Source organism: Phlebotomus papatasi, chromosome 1, assembly GCF_024763615.1.
Source record: "Phlebotomus papatasi isolate M1 chromosome 1, Ppap_2.1, whole genome shotgun sequence".
NCBI classification, from domain to species: domain Eukaryota; kingdom Metazoa; phylum Arthropoda; class Insecta; order Diptera; family Psychodidae; genus Phlebotomus; species Phlebotomus papatasi.
In genome coordinates, this window is record NC_077222.1 from 5,142,746 (window position 1) to 5,155,601 (window position 12,856).

General features: G+C 29.1%; 1 protein-coding gene across 4 annotated transcripts in view; it reads left to right on the plus strand.

The window, feature by feature from the left end:
- Window positions 1-12,856, plus strand: part of LOC129798513 (protein held out wings) — an 82,291-nt gene that overhangs the window by 65,338 nt on the left and 4,097 nt on the right. The window contains exon 7 of one of the 4 annotated variants that reach the window (XM_055841711.1): window positions 2,919-3,736. The exons of 1 other annotated variant lie outside the window; for it this stretch is intronic. In XM_055841711.1, the coding sequence (XP_055697686.1) occupies window positions 2,919-2,953 (35 nt within the window). In that variant the 3' untranslated portion in view covers window positions 2,954-3,736. Of the gene's footprint in view, window positions 1-2,918; window positions 3,737-5,463; window positions 5,679-12,856 lie in introns of those variants that run through there. 2 more of the 4 variants (XM_055841709.1, XM_055841710.1) reach the window with 2 other exon arrangements.

The following is a 12,856-nucleotide window of genomic DNA, read 5'->3' on the forward strand; positions in this document are numbered from 1 at the left end:
TGATTAAAAAATGGTGAAATTGGCTTGCAGCATATGCTGTGGTCCAGAAAGAGTAAAGATTCAGAAATCGTCATTTGTTAATGGAAAGGCATATTTTTGGGAAAATATGGACTGGAAAGTTTACTGGAAGCTTCAGCAAAATCGGTAATTTCAATTTCTCCCCTCTTTTTACCGTTTGACTCAAAAATAATTATACAGAATATCGCTGGAAAGGCTGGAAATGTCAATTTTTCCAGTGTATAATCTTTATGATAAAAGATTGGAAGGAACTTGACGCAATTTGGATTGAAAATATGTTTTATATTGTGAAAATGAAGAGTTCATTCTCTTACGAAATTTATAAAATGGCTACTCTTTTTTGAAAATGTAGTCTGATAAGTGCAAAGGAAAGTTTTCCCAATCGGTAATTTTTTCCGATTAATAATTGCGGTAAAGTTTGTGGTAAAAAACCCAATTTGCATAGCAGTAATTTCCAATGGAATACCACTGGAAATGTAATTTTTCCAGTCTCTAAATCCTTAATCCTTAAAACCGAGTGGGTCTACAATAATTAAAAAATAACTTTTGCTCGTGCTTTTGAGTACAAAAAGCCAAATGAGTAGTAAAAAATTAAATTACAAATGATGACCTACAAATTCTTTTTCAAAGGATTAAGTCTAATTAACGTAATTTACTTTGAAGCTGAAAGTATTAAGAGGATATTGAAAATTTTATCGAAGATCGTAAAACATCTAATGCATTTTTCAATGCAAAAATATGTTTCAGGATCTATATTTATGAAATTGATGATTTCACTTGTGAGAGAACTGTAGAAGCATATTGGAAACCTTTACGAATCGATAAAATCATACCCGATTGGCATAGCTTTTATTTCCAATAATGGAGTGTTATTAGAAAGTGATAAATTTTCCAGTATCTATCTTCCAATAACACTTTCGTATTGGAAGTTTCCACAATCGAAAATTTTTTGCCTGATTGGTGTATCCGTAATTTCCAATGGAATGTCACTGGAAACAAAATTTTTCCAGTCCTATCAAAAATGTCAAAGCAAAATCTATTGGAAGTATTAAAAATTTGTTGGAAGAACGGAAAAAGAAACCTTATAAATTTTGCATTGTAAATAGATGATCCGATTAGCATATCGGTAATTTTCAATGTTCAATAATTTGAAATAAAACGTCATTTTAAATTTAAAAAAAAATAGTAGAAATTTTTGAATATTATTGAAAGATTGGAAAAACAAATATTAACAAAGTCAATATGCTTTCATTGGTTTGAAGGGACAATTAAGCGATTTTCCAATCGGTAAATCTTGAACCCAATTGGCTTATGTGTTATATCCGAAGGAGTATCAATGGAAATGCCAATTTTTCCAAGATACACTTAGACCTTTCAAATGTAACATATTTGTTTAAAAAATATATTAAATTATATATTTTTTATTATATATAAAATTAATATATTAAATTATATATTTAATATATTAAATATATTAAATTTGTTTAAAAATATATTAAATGGAATTTTAGGGTACTATCACACTAGGACTTTCACAATTTAATTTTAAATTCAATTGAGCTAATTGAGCATTATAAGATTTCTAGAATTTACTTGAAAATTCACACAGCCAGGACACATTTTGCAAGAAATTTGCTCAATTTTAAAAAGTGCCGCGAATATTTTTTTATTATGAATGACCCCGGAAAATGTGTGACAGTCTTGTTGAAAATCTGTGTGAAGTCATCCCAACTGCGATTTATTGATACAACAATTTCCTTCGAATGGCTTTGGCGGAATTTAGCAAATTACTCCTGATTCTGAAGCTTCACTCGCGTAAAACTTCATCACTAATCACTGTAATTATTATTTTTCGGCCACAAATAATATTAATTATGAGTAAATAAATTTAATAAGAACAATTTGGTTCAAAAGGCTACTTGTTTAACTACAATAAAATTGAAATTAATGATCAATTTTAACATTTAAATTTGCTGAATTCAAATTTAATTGAGCAACTACGTTTCTGCTATTTTACCATTTTTAAACGTGTTTTTGTGAACCAAGTATAACTTTAAATCAATAAATAAGCGAAAATCTATCAATTTAAATGATTTTTAATGCATAGGAACGATTCATCTGAAAATTAAATTGAATTTACAAATCGAAAAAAAAACCTAGGAAAAGGTGTAATGAACATAAATCGACTCTTCATTTTTAAATACCAGTTTGGAAATGCATTGGATTTTCCAATCGGTTAATTTCCATTGGAATGTGACTGGAAGTACCAATTTTCCAGTTCCCAATTTTTTCGGTTGAGTGGAAGGCGTACAGTGTCCAAAATGAGAAATCTCAGCTAAATTTTGCAACATTTTAAGAACAGCAGCAGCATGAGGAAGTCCATTAAGAGTTTCTAACAGCAATTCAGTATTCTTTCTTCTTATAATTAATATTTAGATGGGAGATGCATCACAATCGTTTTTAGTGGTCAATAACTATATATTTATACTGTTTTTGATGTGAGGAAGGAGTGAAAGAGTAGAAAGTGTGGGAGGAATAATACAAAAAGAAGCATTTCTTTATCTTCCATTATTTCTCAAGATTTAATGCCAATATTAAATGCATTTTTCTTGGGCGCAGTAGCTTAACCAAAATAAAAATTTATAGGTATATATATTTTCTAATTAACACAATTAGAAAATTAACACCCAATTCAGTGCAATTCAACACTAATTCCTCATCACAAGTAGTCACTAATTTTTTTTTGTTTTAATTTTATAGATTTTTTTTATTTATACATCTAATGCATTATTTAATTTTATTATGACACAGTTTTTTTTATATTTATTTGTTTCTCTTTTTTTACGTTATTTATGTTTAACGCATTTTTTCCTGACATTTTTTCTACAATATTTTTGCAGTTGGTCGTTTTTTGCATGCTGGCTCCGTGTTTTAAATTTTGTATCTATATAAAAAAATGGAAAACACACATAAAACATTGATTCTGTATATCTTTTATCACACATCTCCAAAAAGAATATTTTTTTATTAGGGTTTCTTTCTTTTGTAAAAGTTTGTTTTTTTTAGAGAGTATCACAGAGTCGCTCTTTCTTTTGTGACTTACACATTTTATTTGCCTTTTGTGTTTTAATTTTTTTTACTATCTTATTATTTTATTCTTTTATTTTACTATGTCAATTTTATATTTTGTTGTATGTACACGTAGAACTCTGTGTTTATTTTCCCAGTAAATACTCATTTTATTGCGTCAGTAATTTCTGTATTTAAAAATTCTATACTTTTTTTTTAATGACTTTTGCAACTGATGTGTGTGTGTTTGTGAATTTGGAAAGAAAGAAAAAACAAAGAGTATAGGAGAAAATATGCAATTGTGAAAAGAAAAGAACCTGTAATTTGTGAAAAAAAATTTAGAAAACACACGATAAATCTTAGATTATTTTAGTAGGAGGTTAAATATGAAGAAAAGAAATGCCATAAAAGCCATATAAATAAAATTTATTGAGAATATTTTACAAAAAAAAACTATTAGTGAGTTAAATTAAAAAGAAAGATTAGAATGTGTATAAAAATATTAGATTTAGTTATCGAAAGATATAAAAAAAAAGAAAAACAAGTAAAAAAAAACTTAAAGTAATTTAATTAGTACACGTTTTTTTTTTTTTAAATAGGAACTGTGTAAATATTTTAGGGATTTAGGATAGATGAAAAAAAAAGAAAACTATTGAGTTTAAAGTTAGTCAGAAATGGTAATAAAATCATCCTCAGCGAGAGGGTGATTCTTTTTATCTCTTTTAAAAAAGAAAAAAAAATGATCTTAAAAGTCAATGAGCCATTTTATATTTTCGTATATTTGACATTTATTTTATTTAGGATTTTTTTATTGTCTCTTTTAGGTGAAGGTTGAAAATTTTATTTTTATTTGCCCACTTTTCTTCTATTTTCTTTTTTATTTATTTCTGAGAAGCAAACTGAAAAAGAAAAATAAAATAGACAAACTTAAGCCCAATGCACAGTAACTTTTGTTTTGTAAACATGTTTTCGAAACTGTCTATTAGAGTGAGCGAGATGACTAGATCTAGGTCTCACTCCCTCTCACAGAAAGTTTCGAAAACTTGTTTAAAAACAAAAGCTATTATGTGCTTAGCATTATGCCCAACGCACAATAACTTGTTTTGTAAACATGTTTTTGACATTTCAGTGAGAGTGAGTGAGATCTAGATCTAGTCATCTCGCTCACTCTTATAGGAAATTTTCAAAACATGTTTACAAACAAAAGTTATGCGCTTAGCATTATTGCCCAACGCACAATAACTATTGTTTTGTAAACATGTTTTTGGCCTTTCAATGAGAGTGAATGAAACAGAGATCTAGTCATCTCGCTCTGTCGCATACGAAATTTTCAAAACATGTTTACAAACAAAAGTTATAGTGCGCTGAGCATTAATTAAATGCACAATGCAATATAATTTTCTTCTTGTAAACAAATTTTTGACATTTCAGCGAGAGTGAATGAAATCTAAATATAGTCATCTCGCTCACTCTCATAGGGAATTCCGAAAACATGTTTACAAAACAAAAGTTGCTATGCTTTGGGCAAAAAGCTCTCTCAGTGATTCAGTTTATTCTCAAACAAAAGCAAGTTTTATGGTTTTATTTAAATCACTTTCAGTCTATTCAGATTTTTTTGGTGCTATAATTTTGCAAATTTTTTCGTCTTTACACTTTAAATTTGTTTTTTTTTTTTGTGAATAGAAGTTTAAAACTGAAAGGATTATTTAATAGTCCGTCCAAATACTAGTCAATGACGTTTTTTTTTCTTTATTATCTCATGCATATTTTTTTATTATTATTTTTATTTCTCAATCATTTTTTTCATTTTTTATCAGCTATTTTGCAATATATGTTTTTTTACATTAAGAAACAGTCGGAAAATTTGCCATTTTTGGTTTAAATTCGCGTTTAAAGGAAAGAAGAAACACAAACAAAAACAGTATTTAAGCAGGTTTTTTTTTTTTAAATAGGAAAATTGATCACAAAATACCACAAAGTCGCGTTTCTTTAGTTTCATTAGTTTTTTTTTGTTTATTTATTTTGTGACAAGGGACCAATAATGATAATTTAAAGTTTTATAAAAAAGAAGCAGATATTTATTTAAAAAAGAAAATATTTTTTCACTCAAAAACCGATTTATTAAATATTTAAAACGCGATTTACCAACAATGGGAACTCCCTCACTGAACAAAGAATAATAGATTATTACCTTTTCCTTCCGTTTTTGATTTATTCTCGGTTGTTTTATTAGTAAAGAAATGATTTATTTATAGAAAGAAATATGAAATATATATACTTAAAATAATGAATGTATGAGACAAAAATTTTTGTACATTCAAAAAAAGAAAAAAAATCACGTCCAATGTGGTACATTTCCTCTTTTTTTTCTTGTAGTAGGCGGCCTTAAGCAGCCAAGGAGGCATTTTCCGCCACGTGAGCATCCCTATCAAAGAGCTGGGGCACTTTCTTAAGAGTTAGAATCCCGTTAAGGATTCTACTCTGACACAAACACAAAATAAAAAAAAGAAAACTGATGCAAAGAAAATGAATCTCGCGCGCGATAAAATGATTTGATGATTGAAAAATGTGCCCCATCCTCTCTGTAAAAGGTTAGTTCACTTCTTTACTTACTATTTTTTTTATTTACAAAATATATTTCTCTTTATTATTTTATTTAGTTTTACAATTATTATTATTTTGTTGTATATAGAAAAATTAGTTGTTAATTTTTTTTATTTTTGAAGTAGATTTTAAAGCGAAAGAATGCATATTTTTTATTTAAAAAAGTAAAAAAAAAATGATAAAGCCATCAAGATAGTAGAAACGATACAATTCAAATGATGAGGAATATTTTTGATTTAAGGCTACAATTCTGCTATGAGGACTTTCTTTTAGAATAAAGAAGGTCATAACTATGTTTGAAATACTCTTGTTCAAAAAATCTAAGGTTAAATTATTTTTAAACTTTAAAAAACCCTAAATAGAACTGGGTCTCCTTCAAAAAATGTGATCATGTAATCCTCAAACAGTTAAGCCAAACATGCTTTTGAGATTTTGATTTTTAAGCAAAGGGTAATTAAGCTGTACCACTAATGGTCTACTTGCGATCTCTCTTAACTAAATCGTGCGATTTTTCTATTTACAATCTCAAATTATAACAATTTGTTGTACTACAAATGAAGTCCACAAACAAATAAATAAATTTTCGGGTCCTTCATGCCACGGTTTGGAGATTTGCGATATTTATCAGAAAATTGCGTGATCGTGCGATCTCTGTGCAATAATCGCCCGTATTTTACAATCTTTTAAGCAAGAAGTGACAAAGGTATACTATTAACAGTATACTCAAGCCAAAGTTTGATAATTTTCCGATATTTATCGAGAAATAGCGTGATTGTGTGATCTCTATACAAAAATCGCCCGATTTTGCGATGTCTGTTAACTGAAATCGCGATATTTTGCCCTTTACACAGCCTCAAATTATAATTTTTTTTGTACTGAGCAATAAATATAAAAATAAATAAATAAATTTGCAGCTTAATTTAAGCCGCGGTCTAACAATTTTGCGATACATAACGGAAAATTGCGATCTATGTGCAAAAATCGCCCGATTTTGCGATATGTTTTTATTGAACGGTTTGGCGATATTGCAATATTTATCGAGAAATCGTGCGGTTGAGAAAATTATTTGTACTGGGACATGAATTTACAATTAAATAAATAATGGATTTGCGGCTTACTCGAGCTACAGTTTGACGATTTTGTGATATTTATCGAGAAATCGCACGAGTTTGCGATCTCTGAGCAAAAATTTTAAATGCAATCTCGCGGTTTCACCATTTCAAATTTACTCCTGTTGTGACCTGGCGGTTTTAGGATAAACAATCACGCGATTGTGCGATATCTGTGCAAAAATCGCCCAATTTTGCGATCTTTGTTAACTGAAATCGCACGATTTTTGCCATTTATTCACCCCAAATTGTGCAAATTAATTGTACTCGAACATGAACTTGCAAATAAAAAAATAATGAATTTGCGGCTTACTCGATCTACGGTTTGACGATTTTGCGATATTTATCCAGAAATCGCGCGATTTTGTGATCTCTGAGCAAAGATTTTAACTGCAATCTCGCGAATGCACCATTTAAAATTTACTCATACTGTTTGGTCTCTGTACCAAAAATCGCGTGTTTTCATCATTAATGGTTTACGTAAATACTCACTTGAATTACAAATTACAAATTTTGTTTGTTAAAAATTTTCTTGTAAACTAGACAAAAGATTTTATCATCAGCGGTGTTGTAGGGGGTGTGGTCTAATTTTATTGGATCTGATAAATATCCAGAAAACTGCCTCAAATTATTCTGCAAAGCTTCTAAGCTTTTTAAATTATAATCAACTGTTTGATTCTATTAAACTGTCTCCGGAGTTATCACACTAGAAAATTTCACATTAAAGTTAAAGTGAAAAGTTGCTCATTAAAACTTCTAAAACCACTCGATGTCGCTGATTTAGTCAGGACACATTGCTAGAATTGCTCAATGTCACGATGGCACACGGGTTGTCAGATGAGTGTTTTTGTTTTTGAAGCATTTCAGTCGCTTGAGCGAAAATGTGCGATTTTAGTGAAGAAGAGGAAGTTTTCCTCCTGTACGCTAATTTTATGTTGTGCAAAAGGACCCGCTAAGCGAGAAGAAGGATGAGGTGTCGTTGAAATTCTCTATGTCGATTTTTTTGGACATAATAATTTTCTCCGGATGACTTCGGAAAAATTTAAAGAGCTGCTTCAAATCGTAGGGCTTTATTTTCAAAAGAAGACTCCCAAGAAGCAAAATAGCTGCCTTATAGAACCAAGTATTAAATAAGTCTTTTAGTGCACTTTTGAAAGACTTAAAGTGAGAATTTTCTGCTGAAATTCCTATAGAAGCTCTTAAGATCCTTAAGAGTGCGTCACTTTACTTATAGTAGTCTCGGTAATGGTACCAAGAGCATTATAAGCAAATAAAAATATTTTTGGTTCTATAATGCCTTACTTAAGAAATTCTACAAGACTATATTAAGAAAAAAATGCTTTTTGGGCTACGAAAATGAGTGAGCCAATATCACCCAAATCCCGACTGAGGTGTGAGTTCCGGCGATTGGTCATTCAGTTTGTCGCAAACGACCTGAAAACCATCAGATCGGCTGCCTCTATTTTTGTATTACCGGCAGTTGTAGTCCCAAATGACGGAATCTTGATGTACAGCGTCAATTAATTCGGCCTCCATCTCATTTGACCACGAAATCCTAGAAGTTTATGAAGAAATATAAAATGTAGATCGAACACATTTTTGTTTAGCTTTTTCTCTTACTTATCCTCTTCATCGATCTTTTTCAATGTCTTTTGTCCTTTCTTCATCATCATTCAATCACGAATAAATTGGTGAGAAAATTGTGGCGCAGAAACTACCGAAATAACTTCAATAAAGTAGTATCTGATAAAAATTAAATGAGCAAATTTTGCTCATAAATTTGCTCAATTCTCATTAATTTGCTCAGTAATTATCAACCGTATTTATGCCATTTTAATCTATTTAAATCAATTTTTGTGACTAGTCCACTTTTTTATCACTAAATGAATCGATTTCTAAAAGCTCTTGACGAAAATTGCACATTAGGACACATATCAGCAACAATAAATGTGAATCACATTAAAATTTTAATGTGAAATTATCTAGTGTGATACCACGGTTAAATTTTCAAATTGATAGACAGTTTTTTAAAGTCTTCTCAAAGGTTTTATTCTTCTATGAAAAGCACAAAAGGGGTGTATTTATCAGAGGTGATGTAGGGGGCGTGGTATAGTTTTTTTTTGGTTATAGGAAATTTCTGGCAAAGTGTCTCATATTTTCATAAGTATTATTCACAGTATCAGTTACAAATTACAAAAAATGCACATGAGGGTCTTGAAAAGTAGAAGCACAGGTTTTAAATATGAGAAGTACTGCAAGGGGCGTGGCTTATTTTTTGTCAGGTTGTTTTTAGAAAGGTCTGTAGAAAATGTATATTGATTGAAATACACAGTTTCGAAATATCTTGATTAAATTACTCTTCTCGATGAGGTTTAAATATGATCATATCTTTTTGAAGAGGGCGTGGCTAGTTCAAATTACTGGGCGGGGTTTATTTAGAAGAATCAACTCTACCGCCAATTTAAAACGAGATAAACATATTCAAATCACAACACATCAAAGGAAATGATAAATATTGGGGAATTGTCTTCAAAATGTTTTGTTTTCGCTATTTTAAATGTTCTTTTTTCTCATATATCAGAATTGTAGCCAATAAAAAATTAATCTCTGTGGGAAGGGGAAAAACTTGTTAGGTGTGAGGATGTTTTGAGAGAGTTTTTTTTAATATGTTTTGAATGTGTTCTTAAGTGGAAAAGTGCATTTATGCTGCCAGAATTTTTCCCCCACGAGACGATTTAAAAGAAAATTTTCTCGTGGAGAAAATGCAAAAAAAAAAATGTAGTGTATTTTTAAGGCAGAGATTTCTATTTTAGAGCCTGACTCTTTTTTTTTTTCCACGAAAACTCATGGCCATAAAAATTCCTTCGCACAAGACAAGTCAAAAAAACGCATGGATTTCTCTCACTTTAACGCAAAATATACAACAAATAAATCAATGAGACAGTGTTCATGCCCACATATGTTACCATTTTGAGAAATCCTGCAAAATACATCCCTCCTAAAAGATTAAAATAAAAAAAATATATAAAATATTTCTCTCATCATTTGAATGTGTCGAGATATTAAAAAAAAAAACAAGAAATAAGAATTGAATAATTCTTTTCCAGAATTTATTTTTCATTTTGTATTTTTAAGTAAAAGAAAAACATTTTTAAGTATTAAATATTAGAGATTTTTTTCCTGCAACAAAGATATTGATTGTAAGAAAAAAATATATCTTTCCATCATTTGCATTTTTTAGCACTCTTGTCGAATTTTTTCTTTCTGTTGATTCAGAACACGACAAAAAAGGCAGAAGAGATAACTTATTATTGATGGAAAATGCAAATGATCGAGAGACGGACAAATATAAGAATATTAAAAAAAGAATGAAGCAAAAAAGTACTATTGTCGTTGACTTGTGCCTTTGTGGAAAGATGAAATATTTTATATTAAAAATATATTTATACTATTATGTATAATTTGTATACTATTGTAGAGAGAGAGAGAGAGAAAGGATAAATATGAGCAAAGAGCAAAGGAAGAGCTACTTAGTAGAACAAAAAAAATATTAAAAAAATATAAATGGTGCAACATGAATGTCATTTTTTGTTGTTGAACATATAAAAAATATGATACAGAGAAAATTTAGATAATTTTTTAAAAATATATTTTTTTTTTCAAAAAAAAAATCAAGGCAAAAATGTAATGAAGTAATAAAGATGATTATCCACAGAATAAAACGAACATATGTCTTTTTTTGATTCTACTCTCTATTACAATTTTTTGATTAATATTTTTTTAATTTACAAAAAAACTATGATTAACTATTTTTAATTAATTTTTTTATTACAAATTAATAATATTTTTAATAATCACATCTATGTAGCAATTCTCTTATCAAAAATTAATAATTTAATAAAATATATATATTATAAAATATATTTTATGCTAACACTTCATGGCACCTTTCTAAAAACTAAAAAAATATATATATCAAATTGCAAGGATTTGCAAAAATTTACTTGTCAAAAAAACAATCATTTTCAATTTGTTTTTACTTGTATGTCTTCTCTTAATAATTTTTTTCTCAGAGCATTGGAAAAAAATATCACATTCACATTAAAAAATAAATCAATAAAATATTTGTAATAGTTGATTAATGATCTCTATTTTTTTTATTCAAATTATGAACGCAATCAACTAACCAAAGGCCAAGTTAACACAAAACTATTAATAAAATATTTCACCTTTTTTTAATAATTATAATAGCCAAGATTTGTTAATTGATAAAATTTTAATTGTTTTTTTTTTTGGATTACCTTAGTTGGATATGGGAATATTCTTACTTTGTTTTGTTAATTTAATAACATTATTTACTATTTTTTTTATTAGTTATGGATATGTATATAATTTTATTCTTTGTTTTTTATTAGACATCTCACTTGTAATTCATTCTCTTTTACCTTTTGCTCTTGTCTTTCTCCTTTTTTTTGACATGTGATTAAACATCTGTTTAACCATCATTCCCAATATTTCATGGCTTTTACCATTTTATCTAATTTATAGTTTATTAATAATCTTGTGGAGAGAATCATCGCAAAAGGTCAAAGAGGAATGTGTTACTGTGAATCACAAGGAAAGTTCAGTTTTTATTTTAAAAAAAAAATAGATTTTTTATTGAATATTTAGGAAATTTAAAAAGAAAGCATTGAAAAATGTGGCTTAAATAACATTGGTTTGCTCCAATATTTTGCAGGAAGTGAACTAATAAAGAAATTAGCTCCTCCCTCGTACAATTTTAGCTGACGCCCCCTCCAGAATTTAAATATTTAACCGACCTCAAAAGCTGCCATTACATACCTCTTTGAAAATTTCTAATACCCCGCCTTTTAAACTAGGCCACTCCCCTAGAAAAGTACTTTGTTTAAAAGGCAAAAAACATACGATTTCCTGGAGATATTTCTTACGACGTTATCACACTTGCACATTAAAATTTTAATGTGATTCACATTAATTGTCGCTTGTGAGCGTCCAAATATGTTATTTGTGTCTTTGAGTCACTTAATATTTGGGGTTTTCCTATTTATTGATAAAGAAGTGGAGTTGGCCTGCAAAAATAAGTTTAAATTTACCTAAAGCATAAATATTTTTCACATTAAAAAATTAAAGAGAAAATCGCATTAATTTTTCGCATTAATGCTATAAATCAATTTATATCAAATTTTTCGGGCCAAGTCTACCTTTTTATCAAAAAATAGATCAAATTTTGAATATTAAGTGATTCAAACACACAAATTACACTTTTGGTCTCTCACCAGCGACAATTAATGTGAATCGTATTAAAATTTTAATGTGCAAGTATGATAACACAGTTAAGAATTGTCCTTTCTCCATTATACATTTTCCTTTTATCCAATTGTGAGATTTTTTGTCATGCAATACGCTGAAGAAGAAGGCGTGGTCTTCGAATTGGCGCGAAATTTTACGGATCCCTCTTTATCTAAAATCTCTTGATTCTTCAATTCCAAATCTAAAGCGGTCTTCAGACTAGAGGCTTAACCCAGTTCCCGAAGGTCTTAAAATCTTAAATAGCGAGCAATTTTATTTCTCTTTGAGAACAAGCTCATTTGTCTTTGATAATCCAATCCTAAGTTAATTTTTTCCGGAGAGTCGCTATTTATAAGAAATTAGAGCAGTTAAGCCACATGACTAAAACTTGGGTCTGAAGCCCGTATTATACTGTAGCCAGTATAATACGGGCTTCAGACCTGAGGCTTATACGGTCTTCAGACCCAAGACTTAGCTATATGGCTTAACTATTATAATTCCTTATCAGTCAAGATTATTTTGGAAAATTTAACTTAGGATTGGATCATTAAGGACAAATGATCTATTAGATTCAGAGAGAGCAATAAAATTGGTTGCTTTTTAAGATTCTGAGACCTTTGGGAAGTAAGTTAAACATCTAGTCTGAAGACCGCATTAGACATACGGTTTAAGCCCTTGACACACTTGCGACTTAAGCCGAGAGACGGTTTAGTGGAAAATGATAGAAATGTAGTTTAACCATTATT